This window comes from Haematobia irritans, chromosome 4 (genome assembly GCF_050003625.1).
Source record: "Haematobia irritans isolate KBUSLIRL chromosome 4, ASM5000362v1, whole genome shotgun sequence".
Classification (NCBI taxonomy): domain Eukaryota; kingdom Metazoa; phylum Arthropoda; class Insecta; order Diptera; family Muscidae; genus Haematobia; species Haematobia irritans.
In genome coordinates this window covers 167,799,705-167,825,841 of record NC_134400.1, presented here as the reverse complement: position 1 = coordinate 167,825,841, position 26,137 = coordinate 167,799,705, and the positions used below count along the sequence as shown (strand labels likewise).

Below are 26,137 nucleotides of genomic sequence, written 5' to 3'. Positions count from 1 at the left end.
AAATTTGCTTCTCTTAGGGGCCTCGCAAGCCAAATCGGGGGATCGTTTTATATGGGGGCTATATATAATTATGCACCGATGTGGACCAATTTTTGCATGGTTTTTAGAGACCATATACTAACACCATGTACCAAATTTCAGCCGGATCGGATGAAATTTGCTTCTCTTAGAGGCCTCGCAAGCCAAATTTTGGGGTCCGTTTATATGGGGGCTATACGTAAAAGTGGACCGATATGGCCCATTTGCAATACCATCCGACCTACATCAATAACAACTATTTGTGGCAAGTTTCAAGTCGATAGCTTGTTTCGTTCGGAAGTTAGCGTGATTTCAACAGATGGACGGACGGACGGACGGACGGACATGCTCAGATCGACTCAGAATTTCACCACGACCCAGAATATACTTTATGGGGTCTTAGAGCAATATTTCGATGTGTTACAAACGGAATGACAAAGTTAATATACCCACCATTCTATGGTGGTGGGTATAAAAATAAATTTTTAGTTAAACATTAAAAAAAAATTCCATCATTTATTTTAATTGACTTAATATGATTAAAAAGTTAATTGTACCAATTATTTTTATACCCTCCACCATAGGATGGGGGTATATTAACTTTGTCATTCCGTTTGTAACACATCGAAATATTGCTCTAAGACCCCATAAAGTATATATATTCTGTGTCGTGGTGAAATTCTGAGTCGATCTGAGCATGTCCGTCCGTCCCTCTGTTGACATCACGCTAACTTCCGAACGACATGCTATTGACTTGAAACTTGGCACAAGTAGGTCGGATGGTATTGAAAATGGGCCATATTGGTCCACTTTTACGTATAGCCCCGATATAAACGGACCCCCAAATTTGGCTTGCGATTGCTCTAAGAGAAGCAAATTTCATCCGATCCGGCTGAAATTTGGTACATAGTATTAGTATATGGTCTCTAACAACCATTAAAAAATGGTCCATATCGGACGATAATTACATATAGCCCCCATATAAACCGATCCCCCGATTTGGCTTGCGGAGCCTCTAAGAGAACCAAATTTCCCCCGATCCGGCTGAAATTTGGCACATGGTGTTAGTATATGGTCTCTAACACCCATGCAAAAATTAGTTTACATCGGTCCATAATTATATATAGCCCCCATATAAGCCGAACCCCAGATTTGAGCTCCGGAGCCTCTTAGAGGAGCAAAAGTCATCCGATCCGATTGAAATTTGGTCCGTGGTGTTACTATATGTTATCTAACAACCATGACAAAATTGGTCCATATCGGTCCATAATTATATATAGCCCCCATATAAGCCGATCCCCAGATTTGACGTCCGGAGCCTCTTAGAGGAGCAAAATTCATCCGATCCGGTTGAAATTGGGTACGTGGTGTTAGTATATGGTCTCTAACAACCATGCAAGAATTGGTCTATATCGGTCCATAATTATATATAGCCCCCATATAAATCAATCCCCAGATTTGTCCTCCGGAGCCTCTTGGAGGAGAAAATTCATCCGATCCGGTTGAAATTTGAAACGTGGTGTTAGAATGTGGTCTCCAACAAACACGCAAGAATTGGTCCATAATTATATATAACCCCCATATAAACCGTTCCCCAGATGTGATCTCCGGAGCCTCTTGGAGGAGCAAAATTCATCCGATCCGGTTGAAATTTGCAACGTGGTGTTAGTATAAGGCCGCTAATAACCATGCCAAAATTGGTCCATATCGGTCTATAGTTATATATAGGCGATCCCCAATCACACAAAAATTGGTCCTTATCGGTTCATAATCATGGTTGCCACTCGAGCCAAAAATAATCTACCAAAATTTTATTTTTATAGAAAACATTGTCAAAATGTTATTTCTATAGAAAATTTTGTCAAAATTTTATTTCTATAGAACATTTTGTCAAAATTTTATTTCTATAGAAAATTTTGTCAAAATTTTATTTCTATTGAAAATTTTGTCTGAATTTTATTTCTATAGAAAATGTTGTCAAAATTTTATTTTGTCAAAATTTTATTTCTATAGAAACTTTAAACTTAATTATATACGTATTTAATCGGCCTGTTTTAGTTTAATATATACCACGTATGGACTATGTGGTATATATTACGGTGTTAGGAAGTTTTAAGATACCTTGCCATCGGCAAGTGTTACCGCAACCCAAGTAATTCGATTGTGGATGACAATCTTCAGTAGAAGTTTCTACGCAATCCATGGTGGAGGGTTCATAAGCTTACTTACAGCCGTATATACTTGTTTTAATTAAAAAAAATTAAAAATTTCAATCATTAACTTAACTAACTTAATGTTTCCATCTTGATTAAAAAGTTTGTTGTATCAATTAATTTATTAATTGAAAAAATTTTCAACATTAATCAACTTTTTAATTGGAAATATTTTGATAAAATTTTTTTCTGTGTACCCTGACAACATAGTGTGATTAAGGATATTAAAATGAAACAAAAATAAATAAGTAAAGTAGAAAGTCGGGCGGGGCCGGCTATATCATACCCTCAATCAGCCCTACTGAATTAGTAAATATATGCATTTGGGAAAATTGGAGGCACATGTTTATGTGCCCAATCTTTACAGAAATGTCAGGTCTTTGGAGCTATACACGCACAAAAAAAACGTGTTTGGACATGGTTGCCGCATTCATTTAATGTTTATCTAGAGTATGTAATTGTCGCGAAAACCATGTATTTTGTCTTTGTAAAAATATATGATAAGCATTTAAATGGTTTTCAAATGCCGCAAACATGTTCTATTATTTAAATGATAGAATTTGAGACCATTATATAGTGGGGAAAATCATGTACCTGACCATTAATTTTTTTTACTTTTTTGCAGAGAAAAAAGTATTTTTATAGGTTACGTATAGAACATGTACATTGTTTTCTTGACCATTTAATTTTTTTGCAGCGAAAAGAATTTTATAAAAACATTGAGCAGGTACACACGATTTTCATTTTGCGCGTCAGTAATGTGTTGATTGTTTCTTGGAATGAACGGAGAATACGGAATTACTGTATTTTGTGTTAATTTATTTATTAAGAAGTGGTACGTGGTTGTATGTGAACAAAAAAGGAAAGGGTAATTGAAACAAGTATATACGGCCGTAAGTTCGGCCAGGCCGAATCTTATGTACCCTCCATCATGGATTGCGTAGAAACTTCTACGAAAGACTGTCATCCTTAATCAAATTATTTGGGATGTGGTATCTTAAAACTTAACATCGTTTTCTAAATTGTGAGTTAGTCCATACGTGGTATATATTAGACAAAAAAGTTATGTATAGGTTAGTCTACAAATAATTTTTGTGTGATTGGGATCGATTTATTTGATGGCTATATATAACTATAGACCGATAAGGACCTAGTTAGGCATGGTTGTTAACGACCATATACTAGCACAATGTACCAAATTTCAACTGACTCGGATGAAATTTGCTCCTCCAAGAGGCTCCAAAATCAAATCTCGGGATCGGTTTATATGGTCTATAATATATATGATTATAGACTGATATGGACCACTTTTGGCATGGTTAGGTAGGTTAGATGGCAGCCCGATGTATCAGGCTCACTTAGACTATTCAGTCCATTGTGATACCACATTGGTGAACTTCTCTCTTATCACTGAGTGCTGCTCGATTCCATGTTAAGCTCAATGACAAGGGACCTCCTTTTTATAGCCGAGTACGAACGGCGTTCCAAATTGCACTGAAACCGCATAGAGAAGCTTTGAAACCCCAGCATTACTGAGGTGGGATAATCCACCCCTGAAAAACTTTTTGGTGTTCGGTCGAAGCAGGAATCGATCCCACGAACTTGTGTATGCAAGGCGCGCATGCTAACCATTGCACCATTGGCATGGTTGTTAAGTATCACAAACTACCACCACGTCCCAAATTTCAACCAGATCGCATGAATTTTGCTTCTCCAAAAGGCACCAGAGGTCAAATTTGGGGATCGGTTTATATGGGTCCTATATATAATTATTGACCGATTTCGACCAATTTTTGCATGGGTGTTTGAGGCCATATATTAACACCATGTACCAAATTTCAACCAGATCGGATGAAATTTGCTTCTCTTAGAGGCTCCGCAAACCAAATCGGGGGGGATCGGTTTATATGGGGGCTATATGTAAATATGAACCGATGTGGACCAATTTTTGCATGGTTTTTAGAGACCATATAGTAACATCATGTACCAAATTTCAGCCGAATTGGAAGAAATTTGCTTCTCTTAGAGCAATTGCAAGCCAAATTTGAGGGTCCGTTTATATGGGCGCTATACGTAAAAGTGGACCGATATGGCCCATTTGCAATACTGTCTGACCTACGTCAATAACAACTACTTGTGCCAAGTTTCAAGTCGATAGCTTGTTTCGTTCGGAAGTTAGCGTGATTTAAACAGACGGACGGATGGACGGACGGACGGACATGGTCAGATCGACTCAGAATTTCACCACGACCCAGAATATATATACTTTATGGAGTCTTAGAGCGATATTTTGATGTGTTACAAACGGAATGACAAAGTTAATATACCCCCATTATATGGTGGAGGTTATAAAAATGTACCTGTTTTTATACCCTCCACCATAGGATGGGGGTATATTAACATTGTCATTCCGTTTGTAACAAATCGAAATATTGCTCTAAAACCCATAAAGTATATATATTCTGGGTCGTGGTGAAATTCTGAGTCGATCTGAGCATATCCGTCCGTCCGTCCGTCTGTTGAAATCACGCTAACTTCCGAACGAAACAAGCTATCGACTTGAAACATGGCACAAGTAGTTGTTATTGATGTAGGTCGGATGGTATTGCAAATGGGCCATATCGGTCCACTTTTACGTATAGCCCTCAAATAAACGGACCCCCAAATTTGGCTTGCCGATCCTCTAAGATAAGCAAATTTCATCCGATCCGGCTGAAATTTGGTATGTGGTGTTAGTATATGATCCCTAACATTCATGCAAAAATTGGTCCACATCGGTCCATAATTATATATAGCCCCCATATAAACGGACCCCCAAATTCGGCTTGTGATTGCTCTAAGAGAAGCAAATTTCATCCGATCCGGCTGAAATTTGGTACATGGTGTTGGTATATGGTATCTAACAACCATGCAAAAATAGGTCCACACCGGTCCATAATTATACATAGGCCCCATATAAACCGATCCCCCGATTTGGCTTGCCGAGCCTCTAAGAGAAGCAAATTTCATCCGATCCGGCTGAAATTTGGTACGCTAACTTCCGAACGAAACAAGCTATCAACTTGAAACTTGGCACAATTAGTTGCTATTGATGTAGGTCGGATGGTGTTGCAAATGGGCCATATCGGCCCACTTTTACGTATAGCCCTCATATAAACGGACCCTCAAATTTGGCTTGCAGACCCTCTAAGAGAAGCAAAAATCATCAGATCCGGCTGAAATTTGGTACATGGTGTTAGTATATGGTCTCTAACAACTATGCAAAAATTGGTCCACATCGGTCCATAATTATATATAGCCCCCATATAAACCGATCCCCAGATTTGGCTTGCGGAGCCTCTAGAGAAGAAAGTTTCGTCCGATCCGGCTGAAATTTGGTACATGGTGTTAGTATATGGTCTCTAACAACTATGCAAAAATTGGTCCACATAGGTCAAAAATTATATATAGCCCCCATATAAACCGATCCCCCGATTTGGCTTGCGGATCCTCTAAGAGAAGCAAATGTCATCCGATCCAGCTGAAATTTGGTACATGGTCTAAGTATACGGTCTCTAATGGCCATGCAAAAATTGGTCGAAATCGGTCCATAATTATATATAGGCCCCATATAAACCGATCCCCAAATTTGACCTCCGGTGCCTTTTGGAGAAGAAAAATTCATCCGATCTGGTTGAAATTTTGTACGTGGTGGTAGTATATGATATTTAACAACCATGTCAAAAGTGGTCCATATCAGTCCATAATCATATATAGCCCCCATATAAACCGATCCCGACTGATGAACTCTTCACTCTCGAGTGGTAGTTCATGAAAATTGGAGCTAGAAGCCGATTGGAATAAAAGACGAAAACCTCAAATATTTCGTTTTTAACAGTACACGGCTTCAACCGACTTTATTGTGAGTTATTGAGCAACTAACTTAAAAACTAAAGAGGCACCAGGCCATAATATGAATTCAATTCAATTGTAGGAAAAAGGACAGAAATATTATCAAAAAGTTTACGGCGAAATTAAATTAAAGTTTATGGATACTTCACAGGGTATGAAAATTCACATCTTATGAAATGTAGATAAATTCAGGGAAAATGATCAAACTTATATATATATAAAAATTGATGAGTAATTCAATAATAAAAAATAATAATAGAAAATAAATGGAATGATCTCACGGCTTGTTGAATGTTGGATTCAACATATTCCCCGCCTCAATGTTGACGCGAATCGCAGATGCACCCTTCGATGACAACACCAAACTCTGTGTTTTGGACCTTTACGTTTGGATAGTAGTCCAAAGGCGCTCTTAAGCCTTTAAGCACCTTCGAGTAGAGATCACGGCCGATAACTCCATGGATTACTCCAAAATCGTGGGGCATAGGGTGTGCCCACATACCACGGTGAACACCGTGAGATTCCAAAAGAAAAGGTAGTAGTTGATGATCGACTGGGCTGGGAGTGGACATCTGGATCTTGTCCACGATCGCCAGATCCTGTAGCCAAGATTTGCCATGTTTCGTCTTAATCTGGAAGACCCCATATGATACGTTCTTTACCCATTTAGCACGGTAGGGTAGGTCTTCGACAACGTCGTAGCGGATGTGGGAGATTTTTACTCTGGGGTTGAGAACCAACGTCACTGTTAGAGCTTTCTTCTTGGCTTGTATGTCGCACAGAATGACAGGAGCGATGGCCACGCAGTTTTCTCCATGTGGTTTTATTGCTGGACGGTACTCCGTAATTCGCCGTAGTAAATAGGATGTTTGAGTGGCAACCCCTTGTACTCTCTCCACCTGAGCACGGGCTTCCTCCGATCTAGGAGTTGACCCCACATTAGCAGTCTGTCGGTAGGCTTGGGCGACTTCATGGAAGCTTATAACACCCTGGGCAGAGTGTTTGGTAATGGCCTCTATTGTATACCCTTTAAGGTCTTGCGCTGTGGGATTCTGTGGGAGCTCTTCTAGGGTGGATGAACTGGCGTTAATTTCGTCCCGATGAATCATAGTATGGTGACGACGACCACACACACTGCACCGATTCTCAGATGTGCACTCAGCTCGTTTATGCCAATCGGTGAAACAATTGAGGCAGACTTGCGACTTCTTGGCAGCCTCTCGTCGTTCTTCTGGGAGCATCCACCGGAATTCTGGGCACCTCTTGAAAAGGTGATTCTGTTGACACAATTGGCATCTTCCACGTCGTTCCATTATTCTAGTGAGAAATAGAGAAAAGAAGAAAAGAGAAAGAAACAAGTATATGCAATAAGTAATTAAATTTCTAAGTTGTGATCAGAGACAAGAGGGGATTTATCAGTTTTTACATCGGATTGAGGATTTACATTAGTATGTTGTGACGGTAATACGCAAAGCTTTACGATCGGACGCGTGATTATCCCGTTTTGAGTCTTAATCTCGGCAACCCGAACATTATTATCCTTGCCGTAGAAGACTTTGGTGATACGACCTAAACGCCATTCAGTTGCTGGTAAATGGTCGTCTTTCACAATGACAAATTCATTTTCTTTTAAGTTATTTCTCGTAGACTTCCACTTGTACCTGCGTTGAAGTTCAGTTATGTATTCTGACTTCCATCTCTGGCTGAATATATGTTGTATTGCTTGCAATCTTCTCCATCTGGACAAGTAGGACAAATTCTCGGTTGGAGGTTGCTCTGGTGCATCAGGACTAGCAGTTATCGGTGCGCCACGTAAAAAATGACCAGGCGTCAAAGGAAGCAGCTCGGATATGTTGTCAGATAATGCTGACAGTGGCCTTGAATTCATGATGGCTTCAATTCGTATTAAAAGCGTACTGAATTCTTCATATGTAAAATTAACATTTCCTGTCTGCTTCTTAAGGTGGGATTTCATAATCCTGACAGCTGACTCCCATAGCCCTCCCATGTGAGGCGCATATGGTGGTATAAACGACCAGGTGAAACCTCGAATACCAAATTTGTTGATTAGACACTTTTCAGCCGATTTCAAAAAACTATGATGGGCTTGTAGAAGCTTGTAACTGGCGCCAACAAAGTTCTTGCCATTGTCCGAAAACATCGTTTTCGGCAACCCTCTTCGTCCGGTAAAACGGGTAAACGCTGCTAAGAAGGCATCTGTCGAAAGGTCCGAACACACTTCTAAATGAACCGCTTTTGTTGAAAAGCACACAAAGACCGCGGCATATCCTTTTACTATTTTAGCGTTTCTCATTGTCGAAGTTTTAATGTTGAATGGACCTGCGAAGTCCACTCCAGTATACGTGAATGGTAACGAGAATGTTGCTCGTTCCGGCGGCAGCGATGCCATCATCTGATGTTGAAATTTTCGTTTGAAGATTGTACATGGTTTGCACGCCCTTATGCATTTTCTAATCCCATTCTTGAGTCTGGTTATATAAAACCCTTGTCGAATTGCACGCAGCATTACATTGTACTCTGCGTGGCATAGTAGCTGATGTGTGTAGTTGATGAGAAGACTTGCGAAATGTGATTTTTCTGGAACTATAACTGGATGTCTTTCATCATAACTCAATCCAGAATTTTCTAGACGACCACGGACTCGCATAACTCCATTTTTGTCAATAAAAGGAGCTAAAGCACTAATGTTGCTCTTGCTGTTAACGTGTTGGTTTTTGAAAAGACAATCATATTCTTTGGGGTAGTACGATTTTTGGGCGATTATCAAAAGACAATTTTTAGTTTTCTCAAGTTCTACGGTAGAAATGTCAAAATTCTTAGGGCGGGAACAAGGCTTCTGAAGCACACGTAGAACATAACTTATTACACGTAAAGCGCGAGAGTATGAAGAAAATCTTGTAATCAGGCATTCACTTGCAGTTATATGGAAGTTAGAGGATTTTTTTGTTTCAAGATCCGTTGGCGCAAAAGATCTGGGCTCAGGCCACTCATTTTCTGGAGTTCGTATCCATAAAGGTCCAGTCCACCATAGACTATTTTGAATCAAATCTTGTGGTAAACTGCCACGAGTACCTAAGTCCGCTGGGTTATCTTCTGTCTTAACGTGTTTCCAATTTGTTACTTTTGTAAAAGTTTGAATGTGCGATACTCGGTTGGCAACAAATGTTTTAAGGGTTTGCGGAGATTTTTGGAGCCATCCTAGCACTATCGACGAATCAGTCCACAAATGTAACTCAAATTCGCAAGTCAAGGATTCAATTACCACTTTCACTAAGTTGGTGAGTAACACAGCTCCACAAAGCTCAAGTTTCGGTATTGTTGTCTTTTTAATAGGGGAAACTCTTGTTTTGGCGACCAGTAAGTTGCTGAAAAAATTGCCAGAATTTTCAACTCTAAGGTACACTGCCCCGCAATACGCTCGCTCAGAGGCATCGCAGAAGCCATGAATTTGAACTCGCGATACCGGTGAGAAGTCAACCCATCTTGGAATTTTAAGGCTTAAAAGGTTCTGCAAATTCTTCCTAAATGATTTCCACTTTTCCAATAAATGCGGTGGGACAGCCTCATCCCAGTCAGTATTTGTTTCCCAAAGCTGCTGCATAATTAACTTAGCTATAATCACGATTGGACCCAGCCAACCTAAAGGATCGAAAAGACGAGCGACCACTGACAGTATTTGTCGTTTGGTAACAATCGCAGAATCATCAATAGGGCCAACAACGTAGTAAAAATGATCATATTTCGCGTTCCAGCGAATGCCCAAAGTTTTTACCATACTTGAATCATCCAAATTCAAAAAGTCTTCGTCAAGAAGATCCTCCCGGGCTACATCTTGTAAAAGGAATTTGTGGTTCGCAGTGATCTTTTTAAATGGAAATGACGCTGATGCTAAAGTTTGCATAAGTTGTGCCTGTTTCTCTTTAGCCTCTTCCAAACTATATCCTCCTGAAAGAACGTCGTCGACGTAAATTTCATTCTTCAAGATATCTGCTGCTTTTGGACTTGACATTTCACAATCACTGGCTAGTTGCTTCATCGTTCTTATGGCGAGAAACGGCGCGCAATTAATTCCAAATGTGACTGTTTTCAACTCAAACGTCTTAATTGCCTCATTAGAATTAGGACGAAAGAGGATCCTCTGATAAGCTCTATCAGGTTTCCGCACAATGATCTGGCGATACATTTTTTCTATGTCACCAGTGAACACAAACTGATAACCTCGCCAGCGTAATATGATTCTTACGATATCTGTCTGAAGTATTGGGCCGGGGTATAAAACATTGTTTAGAGAAAAACCACTACCGCTCTTTTTGGACCCGTTAAAAACAACTCTTACTTTCGTGGTTTTACTCTCTGGCTTGACAACCGCATGGTGGGGTAGGTAAAAAGAGTTTTGTTTATCTCCATGATTCTCGAAGCATCTTACCTCTTCCATGTGGTCAAGAGTAATATATTCCTGTAAAACACGCTCATATTGATTCTTCAAATCTGGTGTTTTGTTTAAAGTTTTCTCCATACGATGATATTGCGCTAGGGCCATATTTCTGGATGGTCCTAGGAACACTGCTTCAGGAAATTCTTTGCGGAAGGGTAACCGCACAACATATCGTCCATCTGGTTGTCGATAGGTTGTCTGACAATAGAACTCCTCGCAATAGTCATCCTCCGCGGAGATTGGTTTCAGGTGTTCAACTTCTTCGATTTCCCAAAATCGCTTAAGTTGAGCTGTCAGTGCGGTATCAGCTGACTCTTTGACTACAGTCGAAAATGTATTTATGGTATTGCTTGGTAGGGGGCCAGACAAGTACCAGCCGAAGTGCGACTCTCTGGCCTCTAATCCATTTTCCCGATATGATAGAACACCATTCAAATTAATAAGCGGTAAGTAGTCGCTACCTATAATCATATCAATCGCAGCTGGTGTTAAAAAGTTCGGATCTGCTAACTTTATATTTTTGAGATCTGGTAAGTTTTCAACTCTTATTTTTCTTGAGGGTAAAAAATGGGAAAGCTTGGGGACTACGATCGCTCGAATTCGAATCCTGAAGGAAGAATTAGTGGATTCTACGTTGATACAACACTGTTGACTCGAATTTCCTACAACAGTCCCTCCTAGCCCCGAAATTTGTATATGATGACAGTCCGTTGGTAAAGATAGCAATTGTTGAATACGTTTCGTCACAAAACTTTTCTCGGATCCAGCATCTAGTAGAGCTCTAATTGCAAATTTATCCCCTGCGTGGTGAATATTTACGATCGCTGTTGGCAAAATTGTAGTTCCTTCATGTTGAGAAAAATGCGTTTGAACAGGAGTAGATGTATGATTATTTGATTCATTTGTTGCATGATGCACATTAGTCGATGTCGACGGTTGTTCGATTGGCGATTGAACCCCGCTTGCTTGAATCACATGAGAGGAACTTTTTTCTTTGGACTCCAAATGCAGCAAAGTATGGTGCTTTTTATTGCATTGGAAACATGCTACTTTACTTTGACATTTTGATTTAAAATGATTAGGGGATAAGCAATTTACGCACATCTTGTTATTGTAAACGAACTTAACTCTTTCTTTTACTGTCATCGATTTAAATTTATCGCAATATCTCAAGTTGTGATCACCATTACATTTTTTGCATTTCAAGCTTGTCTTAGTTGATTCCGTCTTAGTATGGAACGTTTGTGATTTATTAAAGACACTGTGACTCGGCTTTCTCATATCCGAGATTGTCTCCAACATTTCAATTCTTTTTGAAAGGAATTCATCCATTTGCTCCCATGTTGGGAGTTTCTTGTGGTCGGATAGCGAATCCTCCCACGCTCGAAGTGTATCCTCAGGTATCTTTGAAGCACAATGATGAACCAGGATAGGGTCCCAATTTTCTGTTTTTATTTTATAGGATCTGAAAATCGATAAGCTGTCATTGATTCCTCTTTGAATCTGACGAACAGCCTTTGCCGTCTCAACTTGTGCAGCCTGAATACCAAATAAAACCTTCATTTGCTGGTGCACCAGTATTCTCGGATTCTCATATCTGTTTTTAAGTGCATCCCACGCTAATTCAAAATTTCCGTCCACCAAATCGAATTTCTTCACTATTTGGTGAGCTTCACCTCGGGTCTTGTTCCGTAGGTGGTACAACTTTTGAGCCGATGATATTTCCGCATGAGTACCAAAAACTCCCCAAAATATGTCTCGGAAAGCCGGCCACTTGGAATATCCCCCTTCAAATGGTTGCGTATCACATGGTGGCAGTTTTAAAGATGAAAACCCCGGAGCCGTGAATGTCGTATCTCGCCTCATACTTTCATCCAGTTGGGACTGCTTTTGTGGCTTTGCTTTTGTTAACCTTACGAGACAACGTCTATATTTATCGTAAGCTTCCTTAAATTTGTCCTTTGCCAAATCTAAGACATCCTGCTTTTGTTCACTTTCATCTGCAGTCATCAACTCTTCATAATATTCAGACAATTTCTTCCACCTTTTCTCCAACTCATGCTCATCAACATCAATAGAAGCAGCATCATTTGTTGGATTACAATTATCGCAAAACGAAATAACCTGATCAACGTGGAACAAAAGCTTACGACGAGCTGCCATTTTTGATCAAAATCTTCTTATATCAAGGTTAGAAAGACCGAAGCAACAGTAGAATTGACATAAACGAGTTCCCTTTCGCTTTTATGTTAAACGATCCAAAAATATTCGCTTAGTTGTGAATTTTTTATTATTGCTACAACCACCTTTCTGTGAATATTGTTTACGTTATATTTCGATGGGTACGATTTTTACATTAAAAAATGAGTTTCGTTTAATAATTTAGTCGATAACCAAAAATAATTTCAAAAAATATAGATTTGAGAAAGTTGCCTATCCCAAACGCAACTGTTCAATTCGATTCTACGCTCTGTTAAACTGTCAATGATAATCAATAATTCACCATAAATTGATTTGTTTATGAACGTATTGTTTATATTGATTTTTTTTTTTTTTTACCGACGATTTTTCTTTCCGGTTATATTTCCGAAATTTAATTCGTTAAATTTTTCCCGATTCTTGTTTAAATGTATTATATAAATGTTTAGAAATACTGAGTAAAATTAAAAATCTGTTAAATTTTAATTGTGGATTTTTCCTCACGACGAACTTTTCGTATGGTGTGACATTTTTGGCTTGAAAGTTTTTTTCCAATTAATTTATTCTAAACACGATATCTGAATTTTATTTATAAAGCAAAATTACGTTGACCTTTTTCGAAAACAAAATTAATATCCAGCTGCAACACACAATTAAAATCATTTAACATTAAAATTTATGTAATTTTCGTTGATTCAGTGAAAATTCAGGTAATGTTCCTCTTTGTACTGAATAATGAATTTTTACAGTGTAGGCAACATCAATTTTACATATTCGCAGCACTATTAAAAATGTCCCTATGTTGGGTATTTTTTTTTTATTGAATTCCGCCAAAAAAAATATCTCGATCAGCATACCCTATTTTTCCTCAAGGTATGCAATCCCTACTTTATGAGTATGACGTCACACCCTATGCCTGCATCAACTGCTTGCAAATAAACGATGACAAAAATACTCTAACAAGCCGTATGTTGTTGTTGTAGTTACTATTGGGCACTGCAAATTCTTTCAGTATTGTTGTTGTTGCGATGTACGGTATTTTTTGAAACTTGTTACAGGCTTTGTATGTTCCTTTGCAAATATTTATTAAGAACCAAAATAAGAAAATTATTTCAAAAAGACTCACCCCTCAGTTTTCAGCTTAGTTGTTGAGCTTTAAATTTAAATTATTTTACACAATGGTGGTGCTTTACAGGCAACAGTCTTTTGCTTTTCAGTCTTTTTGCTTTTGTGTTTCTGGTAAATTTTCTTGATTATTCACAAATATTTTTCATAAGATAATATTAGCAAAAATTTTGTACACTATTTTGGTCCAATTTATAACACACTTCTTAAATATTTTTCCAACTTTTAGCACTCACAAACTATTTAGTTTATTTTCACCGCAAATCGATCAATTTTGTGTTCTTCTTCTTGCCACTTGTCTGCTCAAATCATGAGAGCGAGAGAATGACAGCTTATGTATGAGCTTCGTTTTGTTGGAATGTAGCTAATTTCGCGTTTTTTACTGTCGGATTCTATGTCCTCTTCACTTACCATATAAGAGATTATTATTAATTGAACACAACTTCAAGTATATTTTTCTCTTTAAGGCGAAATGACACAAAAAACAAATGCAATATTCCCGACGGATATGTTGGTGTTGTTGATGTAAATCACTTCAACGTTTGTACAATTTTACTTTTTATCAATTTTTTCTTGTGAATAGAAATCTCTTATTCTCTTTTTTTTCTTAATGTTCACAGTCAATTTTATAACGGATTTACTAATTTTTTTTCCCGATTTTAATGTTTCTTGTTTTTCACATTCGCGGTACCGTTTGAAAAGTTCTTTTTCAAATTAAATTTCTTGCTTTTTTCTTAACTTTTGTTGTTGCTTTAACTTGCACCGATCACACTATTAGAAATCAATTACTACCACACATACTTGCCCCTGTCCCCTTACTCTTCTCGAGCCTTGGACACACTTGGAACCTTGATGTTTTGGTTTTGTCTTCTTTCTGGAACTCCTCCACCGGTAGGATGCCCGCTGCTTGTAGACGACGAAAGTTGATGCAAGTTGTAGATAATGAAAAAACAACTTTTTCTGTTTCGCAACTCAATTTGCGCATTGAATACTCGCTTGTATTCACATCTATGTAGACACTTTTTCTACAAAAACTTCGATGATGGAATATACAGTCTTTTTGAAAATTGACAGATTTCAAAATGACACTGGAACATTTCTAGTCCTAAACTTATTTTAGGACGTTTTCGAAGGACCATATGATGAACTCTTCACTCTCGAGTGGTAGTTCATGAAAATTGGAGCTAGAAGCCGATTGGAATAAAAGACGAAAACCTCAAATATTTCGTTTTTAACAGTACACGGCTTCAACCGACTTTATTGTGAGTTATTGAGCAACTAACTTAAAAACTAAAGAGGCACCAGGCCATAATATGAATTCAATTCAATTGTAGGAAAAAGGACAGAAATATTATCAAAAAGTTTACGGCGAAATTAAATTAAAGTTTATGGATACTTCACAGGGTATGAAAATTCACATCTTATGAAATGTAGATAAATTCAGGGAAAATGATCAAACTTATATATATATAAAAATTGATGAGTAATTCAATAATAAAAAATAATAATAGAAAATAAATGGAATGATCTCACGGCTTGTTGAATGTTGGATTCAACACCGACCGATGGAGCCTCTTGGAGGAGCAAATTTCTTCCGAGTCAGTTGAAATTTGGTACATTGTGATAGTATATGGCCGTTAACAACCATGCCTAACTAGGTCTATATCGGTCTAGAGTTATATATAGCCCTCAGATAAATCGATCCCCAATTACACAAAAATTAGTCCATATCAATAATTGTATATAACCCACATATAAGCGACCCCCATATTTCAATTGTGGCTCCCTACGTACCGAGCAAAAGTCCATATCGATTCGTAATTATTTGTAGACTTACCTACACATACCTTTTTTGTCTAATATTTACCACGTATGGACTAACTCACAATTTAGAAAACGATTTAAGATACCACAACCCAAGTAATTCGATTGTGGATGATAGTCTTTGGTATAAGTTTCTACGCAATCCATGGTGGAGGGTACAAAATATTCGGCCTGGCCGAACTTACGGCCGTTACTACATGTTTTTATTTGCAGTTACATGATGTCAGCGTTGGTACATTTGATGGGCACGAGGTAGGTTAGGTTAGGTTAGGTTAGGTTAGGTTATGTGGCAGCCCGATGTATCAGGCTCACTTAGACTATTCAGTCCATTGTGATACCACATTGGTGAACTTCTCTCTTATCACTGAGTGCTGCCCGATTCCATGTTAAGCCTAATGACAAGGGACCCCCTTTTTGTCGAGTCCGAACAGCGTTCCACATTCCAGTGAAACCACTTAGAGAAGCTGTGAAACCCTCAGAAATGTCACCAGCATTACCGAGGTGGGATAATCCACCGCTGAAAAATTTTTTGGTGTTCGGTCGAAACAGGAATCGAACCCACGACCTTGTGTATGCAAGGCGGGCATGCTAACCATTGCACCACGGTGGCTCCTGGGCATGAGGTAAATATGGAATGATTACTTATTGTTGAAATTGAAAAAAATAGAATGTGTAAAAATATGTGATGTTTGCTTATAAATACAAATAAACAACGAATTATTTTATAAATAAATAGAAACAAATAAATAAAGTTAATTTTTTGTTTTCTTTTCTCAAGTGACATCCTTTTTTTGACGACGAAAAAAGTTTTTTCATAAAGATCAAAACATTTTAGTTTGTGACCATGTTCTTTTGACTGGAGGAAAAACATTTTTGACGAATACCATAACATTTTAGATCGTGATCATTGTCTTTTAACGAAAACAAAATTCTTTTTAGCAATGTAACAACATTTTAGATGAGGACAATTATATTTTTCTGAGAACCATGTTCACTGAGCCATCATGGTTGCAGGTTAAAATGTTACATGGTCGCCGCAAAAATAGCTCCTATCATATTATTTTGCTCATCGAATATGATTGTGACAATTATGTTTCTTCTCTGCGTGTTCTTGATTTAATATCTGCAGAGTTAGAATGCCAATTATATTAAGTCCATAATTTAAAAGAGGAAATCGCTCAATTAGTGGGTAATAAATACAAATTTTTTTAAAAATCGGACAATATTATTATGTAAGAGCTATATGTAGGTCTAAATACGATCGGCTAGTACATCAAAATTTGAGTAGGTTAGGTTAGGTTAAAGTGGCAGCCCGATTAAGATTCAGGCTCACTTAGACTATTCAGTCCATCGTGATACCACATTAACTAAAAGTACCTATTACATATGGGCACTTCTACTTATAACCGCTGAACCTTCTTGATTATTTTTCTTTGTTGAACCAACCAGATTGTTCCAAAAACATTAGCAGACTGCTTAAGTTAACGTTTTCCAAATCCGCCAGTAATCTGAAGCTATACGCTCCTAAAAGTTGCTTGCGCTTTACACAAAATGCAGGACACTCACACAAGAGGTGTTTAATTGATTCTTTTTCCTCCGCATCATGACAGCTCATACAATAGTCATTATACTTCGCGCCAATAGTTTTTGCAAAATCGCCTATCAGGCAGCGACACGTTATAGCAGATATCAGGAGTGATATCTGACGTCTCGAGAACATTAGCATATCTAGTGTGCGGTTTAAGTTGAAATGGGGCCATATTTGCTTGGTGTCGTTACAACCCTTGCAATTCTGCCATCGAACATTTGCCATCATAACAGCCTTCTCACGCAGCATGAGCTTGCAGGTAGCTAGGGGAATACCAACAAATTCTAGTTCCCCTGGAATATGTAAGGTAGTCCCTAGCCTTGCCAACTCATCCGCTTCGCAGTTCGCCGGTATGTTCCTATGGCCAGGCACCCATATTAGGTGAATATTGTACTGCTCAGCCATCTCATTGAGAGATTTGCGGCAGTCGATGGCCGTTTTCGAGTTGAGGAACACAGAGTCCAAGGATTTTATTGCAGGTTGACTGTCTGAGTATATATTAATGCCCACATTTTTTGGAACATTACTTCTCAGCCAATTCGCCCTTCTCTTATTGCTAATATTTCAGCCTGAAAAACACTACAGTGATTAGGTAATCTTTACGCTATTCGAAGTTCCAGATCATTAGAATATACTCCGCACCCCACTTGTCCATCCAATTTGGAGCCATCAGTGTAGAAATCTATATATTCTTTATTCCCCGGGGTCTGTGTGCACCACGCCTCACTGTTGGGGATTAGAGTCTCAAACTTTTTGTCGAAAAGTGGACTCGCCAATGTGTAATCCACTACGTTAGGCACATCTGCCATTATTTTGAGGACAGAACTGTGACCGTAACCTTTTTCCGACCACAGCGATAGTTCGCGCAACCGCACAGCCGTTGTTGCAGCTGACTGTTTGGCCAAAATGTCTAAAGGCAATAGATGCAGCATGACATTAAGGGAATTTGTTCCTGTCTTGCTGAATGCGCCTGAAATACACAAACACGCCATACGCTGAACTTTATCTAAACAAGTCGGTTTCTGAAGTGCCGGCCACCAGACTACAACACCATATAGCATGATAGGTCTAACCACTGCCGTGTATAGCCAATGCACAATTTTTGGTTTTAGTCCCCACTTTTTTCCTATTGCCTTTTTGCACGAGTACAAAGCTACAGTTGCCTTTCACGCCCTTTCTTCAATATTATACTTAAAGTTCAGCTTCCTGTCCAAAATAACGCCAAGGTATTTTGCACAATCACCAAAGGGAATTTCAATACCCCCTAAGGAAATAGGCCTCACCGTGGGAGTTTTGCGATCTTTGCAGTACATGACTAATTCTGTCTTTGCAGGATTTACCCCAAGACCATTGTCTTTCGCCTATTTCTCAGTCATCCGGAGGGCCCTCTGAATAATATCTCTGATTGTGGATGGGAATTTTCCCCTGACTGCTAGAGCCACATCATCTGCGTATGCCACCACTTTTATCCTTTCTTTTTCTAGAGTAACCAGAAGGCTATTTATAGCAACATTCCAAAGAAGAGGTAATAGAACTCCTCCTTGGGGAGTGCCTCTGTTCACATACCTTTGTATGTTTGCTTGTCCTAGTGTGGCTGAAACACGTCTCTTCATTAGCAGTTCGTCTAACAGCCTGAGTATACATGGATCAACATTCAGAGTTGTCAGTCCATTTAATATCGAGCTCGGATGGACATTATTGAACGCCCCTTCGATGTCTAGAAACGCCACGATTGTGTATTCTTTGACAGATAGTGAGCTTTCAATAAAGCTGACCAGTTCATGTAATGCGGTCTCAGTAGACCTGCCCTTCGAGTATGCATGCTGTCGTTTCGAGAACAAACTTGAATCGATGCTAGTTCTAAGATAAATATCTATCATCCTCTCCAGAGTCTTAAGTAGGAATGAGGATAAGCTGATTGGTCGGAAATCCTTCGCCCTCGAGTGAGAGGCTTTTCCCGCTTTAGGTATGAAAACGACTTTTGTTTCCCTCCACTTTCCTGGGATATATGATAAGTTGATACATCTTTTATATATCACCGACAACCAGGGGATAATTTTGTCAGTTACAGCTTGTAAATCCGACGGAGTAATTCCATCAGGTCCGGGGGATTTGAATGGTCCAAAGCTATTTAGCGCCCATCTTATCCTAGTTTCCGATAGTTTCGACAGGAAACGACCGCTGAGCAACTGTGGCACCGCCAGTACATGGTTCAACCGTCTGATTTCCAGGAAAATATGTGTCCAATAGTACCTCCAGCGTCTCCTCACTGGACGTTGTCCAATTGCCCTCCGATGTTTTAATGAAACCTGGAGCGGAGTTGGTGGATGCTAGAACCTTCCGTAGTCTGGAAGCCTCGGACGTATTCTCAATACTGCTGCAGTAATCATTCCAAGAGTTATGCTGAGCCTTTCTCAGTTCTCGCTTGTTTCCTCTCAGATTCTTCTTGTAAGCGTCCCAGTCCTCAGGAGCTCTGGTGGACTTTGCCTTGTTAAAGAGCTTCCTGCAGGATTTCCTCATATTACTTAATTCCGTAGACCACCATGGTGGTCGATGTTTCCCCCTTGGCTTTCCTCTAGGGCATGCAGCTTTCAGTGAGATGTTGAAGGCCTTAGTAATCCGCTCCACTGCGTGTTCGATATCTTGCACATTTCTCATATTTGTCTCTGTTATTTCCGGTATCATCATATTGAACGATTCCCTATACCTATTCCAGTCAGCTTTCCTAACATTTGGCGGAAATATGGTCTTGGTGATATGAACATCAAATTTGAAACTGATGTACCGATGATCTGAGAAGCTGTGTTCACTTAAAACCTGCCACTCAGATATCATTTCATTCAGTTCTTGCGAAGCCAAGGTGATGTCCAAAACCTCTTGCCTGTTTTTAGTGACAAAGGTTGGGGCATCTCCCTTGTTGCAAACTACCAGATTAGTACGCAAAATAAACTCTATTAGCGACTCTCCCCTTGTATTTGAGTAACATTGGTTAATAAATATGAGTATTATGACCAAATTTGGGAAAATCGAGCGATGCATATATATGGGAGCTATATCTAAATCCGAAACCATTTCGATGAAATTTAGAGGTTTGGATCTAGCCAACTTAGAGTAAGATGGGTTGATAAATAAGGGTTTTTGGCAAAATCCGGCCATACATATAAAGGGTGATTTGTTAAGAGCTTGATAACTTTAAAAAAAAAAACGCATAAAATTTGCAAAATCTCATCGGTTCTTTATTTGAAACGTTAGATTGGTCCATGACATTTACTTTTTGAAGATAATTTCATTTAAATGTTGACCGCGGCTGCGTCTTAGGTGGTCCATTCGGAAAGTCCAATTTTGGGCAACTTTTTCGAGCATTTCGGCCGGAATAGCCCGAATTTCTTCGGAAATGTTGTCTTCCAAAGCTGGAATAGTTGCTGGCTTATTTCTGTAGACTTTAGACTTGACGTAGCCCCACAAAAAATAGTCTAAAGGCGTCAAATCGCATGATCTTGGTGGCCAACTTACCGGTCCATTTCTTGAGATGAATTGTTCTCCGAAGTTTTCCCTCAAAATGGCCATAGAATCGCGAGCTGTGTGGCATGTAGCGCCATCTTGTTGAAACCACATGTCAACCAAGTTCAGTTCTTCCATTTTTGGCAACAAAAAGTTTGTTAGCATCGAACGATAGCGATCGCCATTCACCGTAACGTTGCGTCCAACAGCATCTTTGAAAAAATACGGTCCAATGATTCCACCAGCGTACAAACCACACCAAACAGTGCATTTTTCGGGATGCATGGGCAGTTCTTGAACGGCTTCTGGTTGCTCTTCACTCCAAATGCGGCAATTTCGCTTATTTACGTAGCCATTCAACCAGAAATGAGCCTCATCGCTGAACAAAATTTGTCGATAAAAAAGCGGATTTTCTGCCAACTTTTCTAGGGCCCATTCACTGAAAATTCGACGTTGTGGCAGATCGTAAGTCTATTCATGATGAAATGTCAAAGCATACTGAGCATCTTTCTCTTTGACACCATGTCTGAAATCCCACGTGATCTGTCAAATACTAATGCATGAAAATCCTAACCTCAAAAGAATCACCCTTTATATGGGAGCTATATCTAAATCTGAACCGATTTCGATGAAATTTTGCAGACTTGAAAGGTGAAAAAGATTGCTTTGTGCCAAATTTGAGGACGATCGGTTAGTAATTTGTCGAAATCGGGCGAGGCATATATATGGGGGCTATATCTAAATTTGATCCGATTTCTTCCAAATTCAATAGCGTTCGTCCTTGTGCCCTAAAAACACCCTGTACAAAATTTCATCTAAATCGGTTAATAATTGCGACCTGTGAACAACAAATACATGGACAGACGGACGGACACCAGGGGCTAGATCGACTCAGGAGGTGATTCTAAGTCGATGTGTATATATTTTGTGGGGTCTAAAATCAATATTTTTGGTAGGCACATTTTTTGGCAGATCAAAGTTATTATACCCTGACCACTATGTCGTTTAGGCGCTTTACTTTGTTGCATTACATATTAACCACCCTGCATATATATATAGATTGATAAATACTCACTTTCAAGCAAACAAATAGACTAAATGGAAAGGTCAAAATCACCAAAGCCACCGACAGGAATATCAGTAATGTTCCACACGTTGAAGATTGTTCGCCAGTATCCTCTTCCGCTATAGAGAAATGGAGGAAAAAGCACAAAAATTAAAGATAGTCCATTAGTAGATTCATTTTAGTTGCATTTGTATTGTGTCTTGGGGTAAAACATAACAAAACTAAGGAAGTTTCATAGTATATATCTTTTACTATGTTCACTCTAGGTAAGAAATATTGATTTTTAGCACTAAATTCCCATTACAAATCTCAAATGTTCATACAGATAAAAAAAAATTGAGATATCGTTGAGATAGGCGTATTTAAATAATTTTTATTTTGTTTCCAAAAAAAAAAAAAAAAAAAATAATAAACATTTAGTTAAGTTTTTTTTAGTTTAACAGCCACTTTCATGTAGCTCCGTAAGGCTTTAACTGCCAGTTAAGAGAAATTGAAAATGTCTTCTTTATATATTAACTTTATCTGAAAATTTTTCAGCAGTAAAGTTCCTACACGCAAAGAAAAAAAACGTTAGGAAAACGTGTACCGAAAACGTTTTCTTTTGTTAGAGTTTTTTGAATTGCTTCGGAAATTTTAAACTATCAAAAATTCGTTTGTTACAAAATTTTTATTTTTTCAATAAAAAAAAAAAAATATATTTTTGAACCAACAACACAGTCCATTTCGTTTATATCGACTAAAAAACTTAAATAAAGTTTTTTAAGCGGCTCGTGGGCGCCGCAACCTATGCTATATAAATTTAACTTATATGGATAATTGTCTATTCACGACAATAACAGCTACATAGCTCAGTGTTGGCTTACAAATTGTATGTTCGCTCCGTTCAGGCGAAAGGTTAAATGCAAAAAATTCATAAAATCGAATAATTGCTTCTACATTTTTTGTATTACAGAAAAAGGTGCTAAAAACTAAAAAACCTCGTATAAGTGAGAAAGATGTGAGGGAAAATGCAATTAGCCATAAAAGATTGTTTATTTGATTTAGTCTTTATGAACTTGTTTTTACATCCTGGAAAAGAATAAACGTTTAACACAAAAAGTAAATACCTTTCTTCCAACTAAACTTCCTTAGAGCGAAAAGCAAATGGGAAACGACCTTTGTTTGTCTAAAATTTCGTTTGGAAGGAAAGAATTTTTTTTGCATGTAACTGGCATATGGAATATATAACCAAGTTGATAGATATATTCATGGTACCGATTAAAAATTCGTTAGTTAACGTAGCATTATCGGATCTTCATGAACATGGGGAAAGATACTCAGTTCACTTTATTGCCCTAAAATAGTAGCCATTTTTTCATGTTTTTTTAAACAATTAATTTAAAAAATATAATATATAAAAATTAATTTAAAAATTATAATTTTTTAATAATTAATTTCGAAATATTTAATTGTTACTTTGGATCATTCCTCATCAAATTATAACAAAAATTTGCCAAAATTGTTTTTTTTTTGATTAGCGGCTAATTACAAGCTTAATACCCGCCTTTACACTGATTGTTAGTACTCAAAAAAATTAACTATTGGATTTCTTTTGTATTAACATTAGATCGGAGTAAACATTTGAGCTCCATTCGTTTTCGGCCAGCATAAAGACTTCTCTAATATGCGAAAACACAAATAAAGCCGTATGTACAAAGTCATATAAAAATCTGTAATGAAAATTGCTAAAGAACGTTAAAAATTCCAGTTGTGTACATGGTCTTATAGCAGATTTTGAAAGAGATTTTGTTTGTTTTTTTTTTTTTTTTTGTGAACGTATTATTAAATATCTGGTTTTACATAAATGGACCTCAGGGCCATAAATCATCTCTGAACTTTATATATTGGTTGTCATGTTCTTCACTACCAATGTCATCACCATTGCCTACAACCAATGGCAATCATTGAAGAGTGATCTAACAGGTTGGCTGATAAGTCCCCGGTCTGACACATAGATGGCGCCGCTAGTATTAAATGCATATTATATAGTACCAACATTCAAATGATTCGTGTCAAAATTTGACGTCTGTAAGTCAATTAGTTTGTGAGATAGAGCGTCTTTTGTGAAGCAACTTTTGTTATGGTGAAACAAATGGAAAAAGGAATTTCGTGTTTTGATAAAATACTGTTTTCTGAAGGGAAAAAATACGGTGGAAGCAAAAACTTGGCTTGATAATGAGTTTCCGGACTCTGCCCAGGGAAATCAACAATAATTGATTGGTATGCAAAATTCAAGCTTGGTGAAATGATCACGGAGGACGGTGGACGCCCGAAAGAGGTAGTTACCGACGAAAACATCAAAAAACAAGTATATACAGCACTAAGTTCGGCCGGGCCGAATCTTAAATACCCACCACCAAGAACCAAATATTAGGGTTTGCTTTGAAATTTCAGGAGGGCTTGAGGACTTGAGGACACTTCCCGAAGATAAATTTAAAGATTTCACCTATGAGGACTATATCAGATTCGGGATTTTCATGATCAGTGCGCCTTCTACACCCTCAAGAAGTGAAGTCGGTCTATATGGAGGCATTACCAAATGTACCGATAAAAAGTTAATCCGATACACGTTTTTGTGAGCCTAAAATACCAGAACATTTACAATTTCAGGCAAATCAGATAAAAACTACGGTTTCTAGAAACCCAAGGAGTTAAATCGGGAGATCGTTCTTATGGGGGCTATACTAAAATATGGACCTACTCACCGTTTTCGGCACACCTCTTTATGACCCGAAAATACCTCTAGATTTCCAATTTCAGACAAATTGGATAAAAAGTACGGTTTCTATAAGCCCAAGACCCCAAATCGGGAGGTCGTTTTATATGGGGACCATACCAAAACATGGACCGATACTCACAATTTTTGGCACACGTATTTGTGGTCCTGCAAATACCTCTAGATTTCCAATTTCAGGTAAATTGAATAAAAACTGCGGTTTCTATAAGCGCAAGAAGTAAAATTGGGAGATCGGTCTATATGGCACACCTCTTTATGGTCATAAAATACCTCTAGATTTCAAATTTCAGGCAAATTGGATAAAAACTACGATTTCTATAAGCCCAAGACCCCAAATCGGGAGGTCGGTTTATATGGGGACTATATCAAAACCTGTACCGATATAGCCCATCTTCGAACTTGACCTGCCTGCAGACAAAAGACGAGTTTGTGCAAAATTTCAGCACGATTGCTTCATTATTGAAGACTGTAGCGTGATTACAACTGACAGACAGACAAACAGACAGACGGACATCGTAATATCGTCTTAGAATTTCTCCCTGATCAAGAATATATATACTTTATATTGTCGGAAATCGATATTTCGATGTGTTACAAACGGAATGACAAACTTATTATACCCCCGTCACCATTCTATGGTGGTGGGTATAAAAAAAACAAAAAATGGTTTTGAATGACCGTAAAATGAAGTTGATCGAGATAGCAGAGGCCTTAAAGATATCAACGGAACGTGTGGGTCATATCATTCATCAATATTTGGATATGCAGAAGCTCTGTGCAAAATTGGTGCCGCGCAAGCTCACATTTGACCAAAAACAACAATGTGTTGATGATTCTGAGCGGTGTTTGCAGCTGATAACTCGTAATACACCCGTGTTTTTCCGTCGATATGTGACAATGGATGAAACATGGCTCCATCACTACACTTCTGTGTCTAACCGACAGTCGGCTGAGTGGACAGCGACCGATGAACCGTCTCCGAAGCGTGGAAAGACTCAAAAGTCTGCTGGCAAAGTAATGGCCTCTGTTTTTTGGGATGCGCATGGAATAATTTTTTATCGATTATCTTGAGAAGGCAAAAACCATCAACAGTGGCGTTATTGGAGCGTTTGAAGGTCGAAATCGTGGCATAACGGTCCCATATGAAGAAGAAAAAAGTTTTGTTCCACCAAGACAACGCACCGTGCCACAAGTCATTGAGAACGATGGCAAAAATTCATGAATTGGGCTTCGAATTGCTTCCCCAACCACCGTATTCTCCAGATCTGGCCCCCAGCGACTTTTTCTTGTTCTCAGACCTCCAAAGGATGCTCGCAGGGAAAAAATTTGGCTTCAATGAAGAGGTGATCGCCGAAACTGAGACTTATTTTGAGGCAAAACCGAAGGAGTACTACCAAAATGGTATCAAAAAATGGGAAGGTCGTTATAATCGTTGTATCGCTCTTGAAGGGAACTATGTTTAATAATGAAAACGAATTTT

The 26,137-nt window shown here is 38.4% G+C and overlaps 2 protein-coding genes across 2 annotated transcripts in view; both read right to left on the bottom strand.

Annotated features, from left to right (window-relative positions):
* LOC142233878 (band 7 protein AGAP004871-like) overlaps positions 1 to 22,000 on the bottom strand; it is a gene marked incomplete at its 5' end in the record, with an annotated part of 140,305 nt that extends 118,305 nt beyond the window's left edge. Inside the window, 1 exon segment of the mRNA XM_075304941.1 lies at positions 21,891 to 22,000. Within this exon segment, the coding sequence (XP_075161056.1) occupies positions 21,891 to 22,000 (110 nt within the window).
* LOC142233854 (uncharacterized) lies at positions 6,094 to 14,198 on the bottom strand. Its single transcript, XM_075304920.1, has 2 exons — positions 13,904 to 14,198; positions 6,094 to 7,439 (listed from the first exon to the last, which is right to left on the bottom strand). Exon 2 carries the CDS (start codon positions 7,433 to 7,435, stop codon positions 6,440 to 6,442), a length of 996 nt encoding a protein of 331 aa, XP_075161035.1. The 5' UTR covers positions 7,436 to 7,439; positions 13,904 to 14,198; the 3' UTR covers positions 6,094 to 6,439.
* Positions 22,001 to 26,137: the final 4,137 nt, after the last annotated feature.